General features: G+C 43.2%; 1 protein-coding gene across 4 annotated transcripts in view; it reads left to right on the forward strand.

Moving 5' to 3' along the window:
* DNAI1 (dynein axonemal intermediate chain 1) overlaps positions 1–18,426 on the forward strand; it is a 136,020-nt gene that overhangs the window by 74,266 nt on the left and 43,328 nt on the right. For all 4 annotated transcript variants that reach the window (XM_048930797.1, XM_048930799.1, XM_048930800.1 and 1 more), the window contains 3 exons: positions 10,180–10,269; positions 14,949–15,036; positions 17,541–17,620. In XM_048930797.1, coding sequence (XP_048786754.1) covers positions 10,180–10,269; positions 14,949–15,036; positions 17,541–17,620 — 258 coding nt within the window. The remainder of the gene's footprint in view (positions 1–10,179; positions 10,270–14,948; positions 15,037–17,540; positions 17,621–18,426) is intronic.

Raw genomic sequence — 18,426 nt, forward strand, 5'->3', positions numbered from 1 at the left:
AAAGTTTTCTCTCAGCTATCAAGAAGCTTTCAAGTACTACAAAGGAAAAAACAACCACCACCACCAAGAAGGCTTTCAGTAAAGCTTGGTTCTTACTATTGCCTCTAGCAAGATCTGTTTCATCAGATAAACCTATTGTTTGCTGGCATCTGTGAAAAAGCCTCAGCCTCACACCCATGGTGCAGGTGATGCATGGTCTCTGGGAGCACCCAAACACACCTGTGCTGTGCCTTCCTTTCAAGGGTGCTTTGAGATGCTGAGGAATTCTTCCTCCTGGTTGTTCCTTGGTGAAGTGCAGTCCTGCCAAAATGGCACAGGTGATGCCCAACTTTTTTGTGGGAGAAGAGGCCACTTTCATTTCAGTACCTGCCTACTGTTTTCAAGTCTGTGAGTCGCTCTGACCATTGTGATTGGTATATTTATTATCAGGAAAGCTGTGTTACACAAAATGACAGTAGGTAGTTGGGACAGTTAAATCCCTATTCTGCTTCAAGCAACGAGTACTACAGGCCAGAATTGCTCACTACAAATGCAAGAGAAATGAAGGAAGCCCAAATTAGACTGAAGGGTACTGGGATCTTTGAACATTTTTACATTCATCAGCTGTCTAAACCATTTTCTCTCTAATACAATCAGTAGATCCAAATTTTAATATTACTCGCCTTTAGGAAGTGGTAGTAATTACAAACCTTATCTCTTTTAACAGCTTATATCACAGGGACAAGTTTGCTTCTAAAGCACTCTGATCTGATTCATTCTGTCCTGTTGCATAATTTTACAGCAAAGCATCGAGATGTTTTTCTACAATGGAGAGAAGAGCACCAAGGACTCTCCTCTGCTTAGCAGCTCCCACATCTCTAGATTGCTGTCATAGCCAAAACATTTGCATTTAAAAGAAAATCCAGATTCCGAGATAGGAACATTCTTCACTGGATTTATTTTTAAGTGTTTATTTATATGTATGTAAATCAAAGTAATTTTTATTTATATCTTTCCGTCAGTTTTTACTTAGACTCAAAAGACTTGTCTGCTGTACAAAGCAGTCTCATCTATTGCGGTGGATGAAGCAGTCACAATATGGTTGAACTTGACGTGCAGTACACTCCTGAGAAGTGAGTCTGAATTTAGAATCTGAGTGAGCCTTCATTTCTGGAAAAAGGAGACTGTTCCTGAATCACAGAAATGAGAACTGGCAGAGCCCTTGAGAGTGCCCTCTTCTAATGGTGATGGCGTCACAGACACTACAATATCATTCCTGAAGTGCTTTCTTCAAAATGAGTTTGTCTGGCTGTCTTCACCAGTGCTGACGGACTGAAGTCATATTATCTGGAAAGTCTCAGATGTAACATACCTCTTAATCCATTTGAAGAAGATTTCTGTAATCCCCCTGCCCTGGCAGTATCACTTTGCTGATTCCTGCACCATCCTCTGATCCTTTTCTGCACTACTGCCACTTAGCTAGAAATTCCCTAATTTCCACTTGTTTGTGTGCTTTCTTCCTCCTGTGTTCCGTACTTGTCTTTATCAAATTTAGTCTTATTATTTTCAGACTGTTTCCAATTTGTCAAGATATCTTTGAGTTCTAATAATAACAGAAACCTTTGTCTCCAAACTGTGTCATCTGCAAATATTCTGTGTATTTTGCCATCCATTATGCAACTTACTAATGAAAATATTGAATAGAACCAGACCTGGGACAGTCCCTTGTGGGAACAATCTACTGTTGTTCTCTCAAGTGGTCAGGAAGTCACTGATCATTACTCCTGCAGATTCATTTTTTTCAATCACTCATCCACTTCACAGTAATTACATCTAGACTTAATTTTCTTAGCTTGCTTCTAAAACATAGCAAGGAGTATGCCAAAAGCCTTACTAAATTAAAGGTAAATCACATCTGCTTCTTTCCTCTAATCCTGTAGACCCATTACCCTGTCAGAGAAGAGAATCAATTTTGTTTGAAAAGATCTTTCCTTGACAAGCCCATACTCACTGCTCCCTATCTTCTTGTACCACAGATGCATACTGATGACTTAGTACTTTGTTTTAGCTCTCAAGGTTCTGAAGTAGGCTGAAGGTCCACGGTCTTAGAATGCAGTCTTTCAAGCTAGCTTTTGTTTTGGGGTTTCTGAGGATATTTTGGCCCTGTTCCTATCCTCCATGACCTCTCTTAGTTTCCATAGATAATGACATATGACTTGTAGATTGTTTCACCTGCTCCTTAAGCACTTTGGGTAAATATCATCTGGTCTTGCTCAGTTGAGTATATCTGTCTTAGCATTCTGGCCTGTGCTGCTTAATTTTGTTAAGCACCTAGTCATAATATATTTTTGTATGGCTGTGAAACAAGGGGGGCTTTATTTGTGGTTCTTGGTGGCATCTGCCTTAGTCTTTGCAAACAACAAACATGGCCTTACAGTTAGCGGCTCAGATGAATATTCCTGGGATATCTGATTTAGGCTCCTGGCAGACACTGATCTCCTGTCTTAGAAAGTCACATCCGTCGTGGAAGAGTCTCCAGCTACGGAAACACAGACATCTCAGACAGTAGCAGAAAGGTATTATTAGCGGTGCTGCACTCTTGACAGTTGCTTTCTTCTTGAGATTTATGGGTATGCAAAAACTTTTCAGCCTGAGAGTGGCAGCCCAACTTTTTCCCCATTCAGCAACCACGATTCTTTCTCTTGGGAGCAGCTGCTCCTCTTTAACTGTACCTGGATTCACCCATCTGCTCTGCTTTCACCAGCACCATGTCTAGAGCTCAGGGATGGGGATGATGTTTTTACTGCGAGGCTTCTGAGAACAAAATCAAGAGCTAATGTCTTTTGTGGCAGTGTTGACAAAAACTGTTGTTTTGTCACATTCTTGCTAAACGTACCGCAGCAGAAATGCTGTCTGCTTCTCAGTGGAATAGTCAAGAATGGTAAAAAGCCTTGATACAGCCCGGTGATCCCTTTGGCAGAGCGTGCACCATGGGGCAGGAGCCTATTACGCTGCACGCAGCCATCCTGGGTGGGCAAGCTGACCACTCATTGTTCTGATCTTCCTCACTGAGAGACTGACTGGAGCTTTCCATGGCTGCTTCCTTCCTGCCTGGTGTATTTACATTGAGCAGGAAGCTTAGACCCACAAGAAGCCACAGCACAGCCATATCTTCTCCTGACACAGTGCTATCGTATGGTCAAAGTACAGTCTGGACCCAGAAGCAGCTTTTGCTTGACAGCTCAGTCAAAAACATTGACTGGGCTCTTTTGACCTAATCATGGAGTAAGCAGTCTGCGTGACATTATCACAGCTTGTTAAATTTGTCATTTTTGTTGCAAGTTGAAATGAGTCATCTGAATTTAGCCCACTCTTTACCTTTATCCCAGCTAACTGTGGTAAAGAATCCTTTTGTCTTCCTTTCCATCTCCACACAGGACAACTGCTGCTGCTGCCTAAATTAGCAGGACTCCAGACATTGACCTGCTCCTCACTTCTAAAGCTTTCTCTAACTGTCTAGACGCATAGGACTAGCACAGAGTAACTAGTGTCACTCTGCATGTGAGTGAAGTAACCTGTGTGTTCTAGGTCAGACATTTTGGAGGGTCTCTTGTGACTAGTTTCAGGAGAGCAGCCTTGTTTCTTGCATGCTTTCCTCCAGGTGCCTGGCCTTAGCTTCACTTTTAATAGCTGGCAACAGATTCTCAGTGAGGCAGCAAGGCCCCTGGCTGGGAAGTGTGGTAAGCAGTAAATGAAGAACAGCTGGCAGTGCTCCTTAGGATCAGCTGATGGCCAAAGGAGGCTTGCACCACAGCAGATCCCTCAGTTGGACAGCAGAAGCAAGTGATACAGGGAGGGAAATAAAAAATAAAGGCAGTGTGTCATTAACAGGAGCAGAATGTGAAAGATTTCTTCTCTGCTGGTAATGAGCTGATGTTTCTGGATGAGAGTCACTAGCAGGAACCAACAAGAAACACGTTTGGAGGTGATGGTGGGAGGAAATGAGAACTGCTTCCTGGCGCTAATTAAAGGTTGCTGTAGAGGAATTCAAGGAGTATTCAACAAGAGAGATCAGCCTGGCTCCAGAAGGTGTGACCTACAGAGCAATTGATTGCAGATCAGCCTGCAGCAGGCTGCTGTGGAAGCTGGAAAATAGGATAGCAGCAAAATGGAAGAAGTCTCCTCTATGCAGACCAAATGTGGCATGAAGACAAAGAAAGTTAAAGGAGATGAAGATACAAAATGAGCTGTGATTATCCAGGGTCGTAAAAAGGAAAGGATGATATTTGGCAAGGGTATTGGAAGTTGAAAGAACAAAGAATATAGGTTCATTACTAAAGCCAGCTTTCAGCTAGTACTGAGTAGTATGGAGAAGAATGCACTATTTGATGTTGTATTGTTTAATCTCAACTTAAATGTTTAAGACTGACTGCTTAACATGATTAATGTAAAAAGGGAGTGAAAGCACAGTTCAAAATAGGGAAGTGCAAGTGAAATAATGTTTAGATGAGACAGGTGTGTGCTCATCAGCAGGATCAACATAAGCATACCCTGCAGTATTTGAAGAATTAGCCAGAGCTATTTCAGGCCATTAGTGAGCATTTTAGGAAGTCTTCGTGCTATATCCGTCCTGGATTTTAAGCAGAGACTAGAAGTTTATTTGTGCAAGCCCATATGCAGCTTCCAATCTAACTGAATGCAAGCTTCTACTTGGAGGCAGGATTCCTGAGGCATTGACAGAGGGAAACTTTTTTCTGTGGATGGGGGTGCATTTATGTACTTGTGGTGTGAACAGGCCAAAATAACAATAAATGTAAAATCTGCTGTCATCAGCAGGTTTTCAGTGGCACCATAGAACCAGTGTCTGGCAAAAGAAGTTTCTGCATGTGCTTTTCTTGAAGGGTCTGTTCTTGAATGCAGAAGGGAAATAGACAAGGTATGGACCAGAAACCAGTATCTGAACAATTTACAACAAAGTACAGATTGCAGCACAGCAATGCATTACCTGCACTCCAATGCTTGGCTTGTAGGACAAGCATGGCCATGAAGAGGAGGAGAGTATATCTCACAGTGGACTGGAAGAATTTAAAAAAATCTAGGTTAAAATGTTAGGTTTGAACCGAAGAAATTATTGACCAGGCAGACCAATTTCAATCCCTGGAAAAACACTTAGACAAATGGCAGAATGGTTTGTAAATGTCTAGATAATAAGGTAATTCAGAGAAGCCAATATGGGTTTGTCCAGAATAAATTGTTAAGCTACTATAGTTTCTTTTTTTCTTTTGTGTCAGAAAAATGGGCATGATGAAGAAGGGGGAGGCAGTCAACATTATCACCTCAATCCATCTTGGCTTGACGAAAGCATTTGATCCAAGCTGACACAGTGACATTCTTATTACCATTGTGTAGAAATATGAATTGGATAAAATCACTGTAAAGAGTTTGTTAGGTGACTCAGACCGTGTGTTCCAAGAGCAATCCAGGGCTTGCTGTCACACCCTGAAGATGCTTCAAGTGAGACCCTCCAGCTGTCAGCCCTGGTCTTCTTTTGATCAATACTTTCATTAACAACTCAGATTACAGAATAAGGAAGCTCCCATGGGAGGCCCAGGCACTTTGCAGGACATGATTTTGTTCAAAACCACCTTGATAAATTGGAAGAATGGTCCAAAATCAATGTGATAAAATTCAATAAAGACATGAGTAAATACTGCATTTAGAAAGGGAAAATTAATTGCACAAACGAGGGAATGAGCAGTTAGGCAGCCAGGTGCCAGAAGGGGTAATAGCAGATCATTAGTGGTCAGCAATGCCATCCTGTTGCACAAAGGCACATTATTCTGATTTATTTGCAGGGCTATAAGGTAGAGGAGGTTGTAACTCCTGTTTGTTTGTGCCTAAGGGAGGCCATGTACTGTATATTTCCAGCTGCATAGAAGGGCTGAAAGAGAAGAACTAGAATACTTAGAGAGTGTGACGTGGAAGGAATTTATGGTAAAGGAGATTTCCTCTGTAAGGCCAATTAAGTCCTGATGCTCGTCTATATGGCAGCTGTTGAGTGCCAGTTTTTGAAGGCTGGGGAGAACAGTCAATGTGAACCACCACCACCACTGGTCGCGTGTATCCAACCCCACCTCAGAAGAAATGTCCACTTTTATTCCCCCAAACCTCCATTGCCACGACAGCTTTGCTTAGGACTGTACTGGTTGCCAGGTTGGTGCTGGAAGGATTTTGTCTCTGGGTCACATCGGCAGGGATTTTCTTCAGCAGCCTGCAGGCTCACTCACTTGTCTGTGTGTGTATTACTCAGCTCCTGAGGGTTTTGCAAGGCTTGTGTCATTCACACTTCCTACCCCTGACAGACCTTATTCAATTTTTTAGGTTTGAATGACCCAAACGCTTTTGTTTCACCACAGGCAGGAGTCAGCAGGGCGCAACATACCAGTGTTGGCTAAGAGCTCCGTGGAGGATAATTAATAGGAAGGAAAGGAATTGCTTGTTTAATGTGTATGTGCCGCATGTGGCACCCCACAGCTGAGTCTTGGCAAGCTGGCAGTGAGCCGGAGGGGCTGGTGCTTTCAGTAGCAGGTGGAAGGCAGATCCTGCCTATGGCTGTCTGCAAAGCGCTCAGGTCAGCTTCATGGCCAGGATGGCTTTGACCAATTTTATTTGTCAGTGTGAATGGCTAACAGCCTCCGTGCCAGGAAAAATGATCAAGCATTATTTTGTTTTTAGGAATGACATTAGAAACATGGGAATTTTGAGACCAGATAGGATAGATGGTCTGATCTCGTGCTGGACAGGAGCACTGCTATAGACAAAGATCTTGTTCTCTTGCTAAGAGTTGATGGATTATTGCCCTGCTAACCTGCTGTACGTAGCAGTGAACGTGCAGAGTTTTACCTTTATTTTTCTGTGAGCAAACAAAAGTAGTTTTGAATAGCCTACATTTCTTTATGAATTAACCAGTCTTTGAGGAATCAAACTTAAGAAATGTTAGGCTCTTGTCACAGGTCCCCCACAGCAATGTTTCACAAATTAATTTTGCATTGAAAGAGCAGTCAGGCTAAAGATTACTATAATGATAACAGTATATTTTTAATTTTATAGATCCTATCAGGATCAGTCATATGCAGTAGTCTTTACTTGTTTCCTTTCCACTGTTTACATACACTTTTCTTTTTCATTTTGCTTTTACTGTATCACAATTGAACATTTGCTATAAGTCATCTCAAACCAGCCAGAATCCTGGAATCATTCTCCCATGCTTAAAAAAAAAAGCGATATCTTTCAGTAGTCTGCTTTTTTTGTCAAATGTCCCACTTCTCACAGCATGGATACTGCTAATGATAGGAGGCCGTGCTGCATTTGTGAGCCTCTGAGGGTAGGGAAAAGGCCAGTTCTGACCAGATGCCCAATTTGATTGCAGTATCATGAAGGCTAATTACCCTAATAAGTGTTTGTGGGATTCAGAGATCAGGAGAAAAAAAATCCTGAACAACATTAAGGTGTCAGAGGTGCTGACAGCAAAGTAAAATTATCATGTGCCAATTTCTGTTTTCTGAAATTCAGGCTAATGCCATGGAGAGCTGCTGACAGTCGTTAAGGGCAGATCTTGATGCCACTGAAAGTCTGAAGGCAGTTCAAACTGCCTGCGTTATGGATCTAACTCAGATGCTGTTAACTGTTTCACGTGTAGGAGCAAGAGTACCTAAGAGAATCAGCCTACTTGCTTTTGAGGGCTGTTGAATCCACTACATAACAGATGAAGAGAAATAGTTGTGACACTTAATGATAAAAGAAAACTTGAATAGATAACTGTCAGAGAGATGGTATTTGGAGTGAGCAAACCCTGAGTAAAGCTCTCCAGCTGGGAAATGTTGAAAGGGATTGGATTTTGTAATAATCCCATAAGATCATGGAAGTGCCTGCACTGTTGGCTGCCTCCAGATGAGGTTTCTTCAACACACTGTTTTAGCATAGACATGAGGAGTCTAGAAGTGTCTGCAATGTGATTAGATGTGGACTCCAGCTGTTTTGTCTGCACGTTTTCCATTGATCTAATGTTGCTTGGCTGTAGTTTGGGCGCAAAACATTCTGCTCTGTGCTTAGCCAGAGCAGAGCAAGGAACTCAGCTGCAGAGCTCAAGCAAAGCGCCCTAGAGAGCACCTGGACCTGTGCTCTGGTAGTAGTCAGGCTTGGACTGCTCCTCTAGAGAAGTCTAGACCAGCTCAGCTCCTAGCATGTGCATTGTTTAAACAGCTGGGTGGTGACTCCAAGCCTAATCTCAGACCCATACTGACTTCAGCACACCATGTGTCTCTTGCACTTCCCTTCCATTTGCAAATCAAGTTGTTGATGGGTTCAGCCTGCAGGTGTCAGATCCAGGAGAACCCCTTTTCTTGCTTTGTACCCCTGTCGTGGTAGGAGATATTCAAGGCACTTGTGCTAACTGCTTCCAAGTTTAAATGGGATTTTTTTTTTCTTCACAGAAACCTACCTCAAGCTAAGCAACTTTGCCATAGAAGGAGGTTGAGAAGTATGACTGATTTTTCCATATATTTGGGAAAGTAGAAAGTATCTGAGTTAGAGGAGAGTCAAGTTAGACATACAAATAAGTGCACCTTGTTGTTGGACAAGTTTAGAGTGGCATTTTAAAAAGCTCAGATTTGAAGCACATCCCTGTTCCTGTGCCCTGCATGAAACACATAAGTCAAGGTGTTTATTAACCAGTTCCTCTGAAGCCTGCATTCTTCTCTTTGAATTAAAATTCCTCACTACACCAACCTCATTATCTGAAGCAGCTGCTGGTGACCGCTGTGATCAGCAGTAGCTCATGATGCTGGGGAGATGTTCCTGGAACAGATATATACAGCACAAATGTGTGCAGTGGCCAGCCTTGGATATCAGTGTTCTCTGTGTGTTGCATTGGACCTGTTCTTTCATCACTAGCCATTTATTCTGAGTAATATTGGATTATGCCATCCCTTAATGCCATGCAGAAGTGGTTCCACTTGGAGTCTTTTGATTTCTGCAGTGTAAGGATGGATGTTCAAAACCACTCGAGACAATTCAGTCACATCTTATGGCCGTGTAACTGTCAGTGTGTGTGTACTCCCTTCCATTTTATTTTTTCTTCTGCAGAACAGTGTGCTCTAGGTAGGAAACAGGTTCACTAGAGAATTAATTACTCTTTAGTGAGTCTCTTGCTGAATTTTCATGCTCCACAGAACTTCATGGTACAAACAATTTCATAAAAAAGAATTAACACTTTTTCCAAGGAAGTAACATCAGGATACCCAATCCGTGTAATTAAAGTATTGAGAACGCTTGCTTGCATTCTGGAATAGGTACCAGATAAATGGCTGTTCCTAGATTATTTGATAAGCTCTAGGATTCTCGTGCCCATTTATCATAGATGATGTTTAGGGAAATGTGTCTGTTGTATGGACAGGAACAAATATACCTTTGAAAACCACAGCAGAACCTGCCAAAGTGCTTGTTCCTATCCTGAACTGACAGATGCCCACAGGAGTTTATGCTGACAGGCCCAGTGGCAAGTCATCCTTTTCCCTTCAGTCTGATTGAATTCCACATCTGAAAATTGAGCGTTCTTAATGCTTTTCGTCTAACTGAAATGTCTCTTTTAAACTGTAAGCCATTTATCTGAGTTCTAATCGCTCCTGCTGAGCTGTCACAGTCAAAAGGCAAATCTCCTTACTAGGCATACAAATGCTCAGAAGGTATAGGCAGAATTTCAGTTTTAATGGGGACGTTTTGATCCCCCTAAAAAAAAGTGCCCCAAGGACCCATGTCACACATTGCTTGAAAGGGCTCATCTGTGTCCCGTGTAGGCACAGAAAGCTAATTTGGGGTGAACTGGCTGAAGGGTAGACATATAGCACTGTATTTGCAGCAATTAGTCAAATGGGAAGGGGTTCATTTGCACAGGGCAGTGATACGTCCTCTGCAGCATCCCTGCAGAACTCCCTTCTGAGAGATGGGGGTTGTGGGGACACTTGTGAAATTGCCTGTGCTGGTGGGAATGTGTTCACACTTGCTGTGAGCCAGCATCAGGACTCCTGGGTAGAAGCCAGCTGCCCTTTACAAAGGGTGGGCAAGAACCCTGCTGAGGCCAGGGGTTCTGCCCTGCTAATTCAGGGTGCTCCGTGCTAACTGGGATTGTCTGCTTGTTTGAAGGTCAAGTGGCAGAAAGATGACATGGACAACAATTTGAATTTCTTCTCTGTCTCCTCGGATGGACGGATTGTGTCATGGACTTTAGTTAAGGTAAACAATAGGTGGCAATTTCCTTTCCTGGCCAAATTATAACCACTTTTTTTTTTCCCCAAAGTTTAATGATGTATTAATTGTATTATTATTTATAACGAACAAGATTTGGAAAAAAAAAGTGGCAGTGAAACATTTCTGGTTCAGTCACAGCTTGCTGTGGAATGCGGAGCACTGTGTTAAACTTTGAAAGGAGCAGAATGAGCCTACTTCTTACTCAGGGCCCACCCATCCTACATGCACCTACAGCATCCCATTGGCTTGATTATGAGAGAACAGTTTTCTGCTTCACAGATGCTGTAACTCAACACTTATCCTTGCTCTGAAACCCTCCTTGTTCTGGGAGGATCATCCAGAGACAAGGTGGAATAGTCTGCTTTTTTTCTACAGTTCCAAGATTCCTACTCCCAAAATGCTGCCCTATAGATTGCAATTCAGAAAGGGAGAGGAGGAGACATAAACTTCTCTCCTGCTCTGATAGAGTGACCAAAGTGGTACAGAGTAATTCAGGTTGCTAGATAGGAACCTGGTAGCTGGTGCCCAGCTCCCCAGAGCAGCTGGTGCAAGGAAAAGCAAGTTGGAATACTTCAGCCATAGAGCAGGGAGAAAGCTTGTGTTTGCAGTGGGACAGCAACACACAACTGGACAGGCAGAGGGTTTCTCATTGCCAAGACACTGCCTGCTCACACCCTAGAAAATCTGTTAACTCATTTGTGTTCTCCTCCTTTGATTACTTTTGCGGTGCATGCATTGGCAGAAGTGTTCCTAAACAGCCCTTAGATTTAAATCTCTCAGTCTTAACATGAGTTTCTCTACTGGGTACTTGATTTTACATTTTGAAGAGTTCAGTTACTTTTTTTTTTTTTTTTACTTTAGAAGTAAGCAAATTACTCTAAATAGGAATTTGAAGCAGCTGTCCCATTATTTTCCAGTAAGCAAAGAAATTTCTTTATATCCTTAGATAACTCATTTCTTTAACCTTTCATACTAAGCCATTCAAAACTTGTCTGTTCTGAAAGTTTTAGGCCTTGCTGCCATGGGCAGGGTTTCATGTCTAATATTATGTCTGTTTTTAAGCCTCATGTCCACCTCTGGATTTGGAGCCCCTTCTAATGAGCACAGTAGGAATGTGCAGAGAGCACTGATGGTTAGGTGCTTCCCTAAAATCCTCCAGGTTCATACACACAGCTTCAGTTACAAAGATCCCTCCACTAAGTGTGTCCCAAGTCCTCCTCTGGAAAGAGTGCTCAGAGCTCCCTAGATACAGACTAACACTGTTGCAGCATGCAACTCCTGTTTTATCCCCTGCATAGAAAAGCCAGAAGGATTTACTCTGAAGTGGGTAGTATACTCCTAGAGCTGAGCACATCCAGGTAAGGCCACCTGGATGTTACACCTCTTGCCTGGGCCCCAGTGGCTGGCTGTGCTCACATAACTGAGTGATTCTGTTTCACACAGGAGGTGGGACATGCTGCATTAAAGCTCTTCTACATTAAGCTCCAGAGAAGTGCCACAGCTTGGATAAACTAAGAATCTGCAGATGGGTTCTGCTGACAACTCACCTGTGAAAGGGCTTTATGCAGCATTTCTGTGATTCAGCTGTGCTTACTTGTGTTCCCACATCATAAGGCTGTTTTTTGGTTTTTTTTTCTCCTGTCCCTTGAATGTGTTGATATAACTGGTTAATAGTCACCTGGTATGACTTCTAAGACCTGCTTAGCACAGTGTTATTTCTACTTATTCCTTGCACTTCTTGGCTACAGCATGAAGTTGAGTTGAAATGACCCCTGAAATTGCCAGAACTGATATGTACTACAGGCAGGGTGAAAAATGACAAGTTTTATGTACATTCTTGTTTCCTTCTTTCAAGAGAAATTCCAAAGAGAAAGCAAGAAATAGAACAAAAAGGGTGCTTTGTTACAATCCATGGCTTTATGCACAGCGAGGAAGAGTGAATGATTTGCTTGAAGTCCAGTTTTACAAGAGACTGATCTCTGAGTTTTATTTAGAATAAAATTAATGATACCACAGATTTTCTACTTTGCAAATCCATTGTGCAAATATAGAATAAATGAAAGAGAACTTAATTAATCTTTTTGACAGGACTATCCAGAAGAAGTTATCAGACACTGGTAACTTTGACACTTCCAAAGCTGAGATCACAAAGTGAATAAATGAATTCTTATTTCCAGCTGGACAACTGGCAAGCACCACTCAAAATCTGGATAGAAGACTTCAGATTTTAGCTAAGGAAGGTTGAGCTGCCTTGGCTGTGGTTCTCGTCTCTGTTAAAAACTGGCACGATCACTTTGGACAGGCCTTCTGAAACATTCACGTGTTCACATTGTCATCTTGGCTTGGTTTTGGGTCATCGGAAAGGTGTAAAACTGAGGAGGAATGAGGAAATTCTGCTGCTGGGAAGGTGTGCTCTCCCTCCTTATATTCATGCAGTGACTTTTGAGGAGAGCTGTCAGAATCATGGCAGGAATTTTTTGGTGGGGATGCAGTCTGGCACTGCTTCGTGGGGTGATTCTCACTGCTCCTGGGTTTGACTAGCAGTCACAGCCCACCCTTCTTTTGTGACCTGGAGCTGAATTGCTGAATAGGTCTGGGCCACCTTTGTCACTTGGGGTTAGTAACAACAACTAAAGGGAAATGGGCAGCTGCAAGACCTAATTTGCTAATGCTTTCAAAATGCTTTACAGTTATTCAGCAGAAGGAACAGATTATTGTTCAGTATTCCTGGAAGGCCGGGCTGTCAACAGTCTGTTTACCCAGAGGAATATATGAATGATTCTGTCGGTAAACAGCCTCAGGAACAGATGCATTTTCCAGACTGCAAGGCTGTGTATAAAAAAAAAAAAAAAAGCAGCACAATGGGGAATGCTGCATCCGTAAGATCCTTTGTGAAGGCAAGAGCCTACACAAGCTGCCCACAGTGTGGGCCTTGGCCTGGTGGAGGTGCTGGGAAGCAACTTCAAAGAAAGGCTGTAGAATAACTTGCGCTTAGATAGAGCGCCTCATGCAGACATCTTTCTGCCGGAACAGAGTAGTGTGCTGGCACACCTGTCTGCCTGTCCAGAGCACACGTCTGACCACTGAGACTCTGTTAGAATGTATTGACTTGTTTTTGACTTGTATTGCACGGCTCGGACATGGCAGACAGTGAGGTGAGTTCAGCATGTCCTGACTGAGCTCCAGCAGCCCACCGCGCTCCTGCTTGGATGGGCAGAGGGTAGTATGAGGAATGTGCTCTGCTCCTGGATGCCCAGGGACCTGCTCTTTCCAGTTCTTGCATACACACACCAGCATACATGACCTCTTTTTTAATATTATTTCTGTCTATACCCTAATGAATCTGGCATGTGCTGCAAGAAGAGTCACTAGCAGAAAATAAGACTCTGCAGGGTGCAGGAGGCTTCTTGCTGCAGACTCACAGAAAAGTTACTCCCATCAGTAGGCAAAGGCTTGTGGTTAGTCAGCAGTGCAACCTAATGAGAAAGAAGTAAATTATGTTACGGATTTTGACCTGTCCTGCAGGAGCTTCTGTAAATGTGTTCCCTCAAAAAGTGATTAAAATGTCTTAGAAAACTCTGTCTCCTCTGAGTCGTAGTACTGAATAAATACTCTCAAGGCCTTCTCACCCATTCCTAATGCAGAATTCCCTGGAACTGACTTTTCCAGGCAAAATCTCTTCTTTCACATAAGTCCTGCTCTGGGTTTAGAGAAGCTGCAACTAAAGCTTGATTCACTGAGCTAAGAAGTTATGTTTTGTTCTCACAGTACTCCAGTGGGAAATCTGCAGATTCATGAAAACATCCAGTCCTCAGCCCACACTTCTCACTAATTTAATCTTTAGTTCTTTGTTCTTTTTATTAGCCCCAGGGTATTCTTATATTCACAACCAACTCCAATCTGCAGAGGTATTTTAATTCCCAGAGCTGGTCTAAGAATGAATCTTTGCCCTCTCTTTATTTCCTCAGACTCACCCACATGGTGTCTATTTTCATCTGTCTTCCTTTTCCTACCTAGATTGTAAACTCCTTGGGACACAGCCTTTTTGCCCTGCGTTCACACGAAACCATGCACTGCAGTGTTGTGCCCTGCGATGCTCTCTTTAGAGCTGTGTTGATAACAACGTGGTGCACTTAAGCTATTTGCTGGTTATTCTTGTTGGTTGAATCTTAGAGTATGAGAGATTGTGAGTGTTAGGACCTGAGGCTGCTCTAGGGACAGTAGGGAGACAGTAAGAAGAGAGATCTGGTGAGGTAGTGCGTTATTAACCCTTAGTGTGGGCTTTAGCTGGCTCCACAGTTATACACAATACCCATGTTCCACTATGCAGAGTGATTTCACCCAACACAATTCACGCTGACAGCGTCACCTCACACTTGAAAATACTGACCTCAAAACCTGAAGCTGTCCAGGTCAGCTGCCTGTGCCTGTGTGATGTACGAGAGGCTCTCAGTACCAGTGCACCGAAGCATCAGTTTCCTGGAGGTCTTATGTAAAGCAGCATGTTAGCAAATTGCCAGCTGTGGGCATGAAACATTAAACAATTTTTGGAAAGCTTTTTAAAATTCCTTCATAAAATTTGCCATTTGAAAGTACTGAATGTCTCTGTATTGTTGCTGTTGCTGTAAAGCCTGTTATTCATGTGGAATCTTCTCTGCCTGCAGAATGAGCTGGTTCATACAGATGTCATCAAGCTGTCAGCAGAGGGAACAACGATGCAGGGGCCAGAGGGTCTGCAGCTGCAAACAGTTGGTAGGAGCCCAAGTCCTCGCCATGCTGATAAATCGCTTACTCAAAACCTCTTATCAGGCATTCTGGGGAACTAAATTGGGAATGGGATGTTGAGAAAGAGAAGGGCTAAAGAAGGATTACTCCTCCTGGCTTTGAACACGTAGTAGAGTAAAGTCTGTCTGTAGCAATGACCACTGACCACAGAGTGGTCAGGTGCTGGAATGGGGTGCCCAGGGAGGTGGTGAGGTCGCTGACCCTGGAAGTGCTCAAGGAAAGTTTAAAGATTGTTTAATTGAGGGACATGGATTAGTGGGAACTATTGATGGCAGGTGAACGGTTGGACTGGGTGATCTTGTAGGTCTTTTCCAACCTTGGTGTTTCTATGATTCTATGACATCTTGGTGCAGACATGGCAAGGGAATTAGCTGTATTACAGAATTAAGTCAATTGTATTCCTCCTACCTCCTACCTCCTACCAAATGCTGGTCCGAACTGGCCAAATCAAAATGAAAAGCAACCTCTCCTGAGTGCACAGTTCACCCAGCCTACAGTGTGATGTGTCTCATATGGCTTTGGCTCTCTAAAAGCACATGCCTATTCTGAGCTACTATGTTAGACTCCCTCCATACAAGGTAGAGACTGCAGTTCTTCTAGGTTGAATCCCCTTATCCTTACTATCCTGTGTTTGATATAGGAGGGGGCGAGTCAGCTGTGGAAGTCCCAGAGTACACAGGGAGCCTTGAGGATTCCACTGATCATCCTACTGTACCCACTTTTTGCTCTTAAGCTGTGGTCTTGGTTTGGAGAAGGTCTTCCACTGCGTTTAGAAATGTTTCCAGGCTAGTAATTCCTGAATGTGTGTTTGTGGAAAGGTTTGCATTGCCACACAGATTGTAAGAGACCAGTGAAAGCTGAACACTGCAGAACTCCCAGAGGCACTGGGATTATTTGTTAGTGTTGCTGGGAAATGGATTTTTCTAAGGCTTGCTTTGAATATTTAACAATCTATTTAAATGTTAAAAAAATGCAGACAGTATTACGGGGTTGAAACAACCTTAGCAATTCCTTTGAGGCCTACATTTTTTTAACGTTTAGGACATAAAGCTGTTTTCAGCTGCCTTTGCAGAAAGTTCTCCGAAATGACGTACTTCTGAACCTTCTCTGCTTGTTCTGATTTCTCCTCTGATGATTTCTGTGCATTTTCCTTCTGGTCAGCAGATCCAGGTTGCTCTGGCACTCAGCAGACATCCCATTTTCTGCTCAAGAACCTTACTGAAATTTTCTTTCACCACCATGAGAGTTTAGCTTCTTGGATGATGTTGCATCTGTTATGGGAGCGGAAACCAGAGGATGTCAAAGAATCACATCCCATTGTGATTGATGCCTGTTTTATGTATGGGTTGCAGCGCTGCTTGATTTGAGGCTTTTGTGAAGTAAGAAGAATCCTTGTGTGACTGCCAAAAGATTTGTTCTCAAATCACATTCTTTTCTGTTGGCTTTACTGAAGTGAGCCTGCTAAATGGCTTCTGAGCCAAGGACAAGAAAAGGCACAAGGAATTATCATGTTTCCTCTCTGGACCGTTTTAACACTTGAGAAAACATTTATGTTTTTGTGAAAACCAACCAATCAGAAGAGATTTGTTTTTCTCCAACGGGGCAGATCTGGTCCTCACTACTCTTACATTTGCAAAACACTTGCTACTCCCTCTGTTGTGCTAGAGGATGATGATTTGCTGGAGGTCCACAGATGTAACTGGAGTCTTGGTGACCTTAGAGATGTTTGGAATCAAAGACAGACAGCAGACACAATAATAGGCTTGGTAGGACCACAGAGCAGTAGTGACTGATTGCAGAGTGCAGAGCTGATTTGTGTTCTGTGTCTAGCAATGTCCTCGAAGTTGTATCTGAGAGAGAAGTCTGAACCAGAAGCTGCAGTCTCTGATGGGGGCTGAGGTTGATCCCAAAGAGAATGATGGAGACTCCCTTGGGTGCCCTTGCCTTTAGAGGCCATCTGGCAGGCGCTGCTAATCACAGGTCTGTGTCAGTTCTTCCTGGAGCACAGACTTATTTTTTGTACAGACAGAATTCTCAGAGGCAGTCTTAGGGCATTTGTTGCTTAGGGCAACAAATGTCCTGTGGCTGTTGTTATGCACGGCTTTGGGTTTCCTCACCAAGTGATCTTTATGGCCAGCTAAGGGACAGCCCAGTCCAGTGGGTAAAGCACGAGGCAACTGCTCCGAGAGCTAAATTTGCTACTGACCTCCTACGTGTATTGCTTCAGGTCAGTTCACCCTTCTTTCAGTTCCGTTTCCCCTTTGTGTATGTTGTTTCTTCCTTGTTTTTGTCCTGGAGAAAGGCACAGTTTGGAAAGGGCTTTCAGAAGGGGCGGCTCTAACATTTTTGAGGAGCTTCTGCTAATAAATCACTTCTGGAAACTTTGGCAGTGTGCATGTATATTGGGCAGGGAGCATGTGCTGCAAAGATGAACCAATTTTCTCTATGACTCCTTTCTTTTTTTTTCACAGGCTGTGGGACATCTTTTGATTTTCACAAAAAGATAGACTATTTGTTTCTTGTTGGTACTGAAGAGGGAAAGATCTATAAGGTAAGAATGGCTTCTTTGTCTCTTGATTTACATCCCCTGACCCGTGCTTGTCTTTCAGGTTTGTCATCTGAACTGTTTGCACAGATAGCAACAAAGTACAACTTCAGAGGCTGGTCCTGCCCACAGATCACTGTGGTGAGCCTGACACCAACACAGAGCCCCATAGGGTCACAGGCAGCTCTTTGCACAGACCCAATTAAAGCATTATTCTGCAGAAACGTTTTTTCATGCAAACTGTGTCCCAGAATGCTTTGCAGATTGCAGCTGTGCAAGTGAGGCTCTAACCATGATCAGAGCAGAAGTTAAAAGGCATCGATCGTTTGTCCTTATGACTGTGGGAAATGGCAGGAAAAATCTCATCTCTTTTCCTTTTTAGACCTTTTGTGAGCAGTGAAACAAATGAAGCCTTTCTTCCTGTAGATTAATGTCCCCAAACCCTCCCTTCCACAATTACATCCCAGCTCCTTTCTCATTGCCCTTCTATCTCCAGTTTCTCACTGCCTCCCCTTATACTTCCTCACTCTTACCACCTCAGTGCTGTCTGACCTCAATGACTATGTCCCACCTCCATGCTATAGCCCACCTCCTGTTTGGTGTCTTCCTGCAGCCAAGTGCCAAACAGCTACTGTGGTGAGGACAGGGGCTGAGTTTTGATTGCCTTTGCCTGGTTGGGGGGCATTGCCCAGATGTTTGCATTCTGCAGCCATTCCTTTTTATGAAATGTGTAAGACTTTAATATTGCCAAGTCCTCTCTGCAGCCAACTTTGGCTAAAATTGCTGGGGAGGTCAAAAGTTGTCTGAGATGA

The sequence above is a fragment of the Lagopus muta genome, chromosome Z (genome assembly GCF_023343835.1).
Source record: "Lagopus muta isolate bLagMut1 chromosome Z, bLagMut1 primary, whole genome shotgun sequence".
NCBI classification, from domain to species: Eukaryota; Metazoa; Chordata; class Aves; order Galliformes; family Phasianidae; genus Lagopus; species Lagopus muta.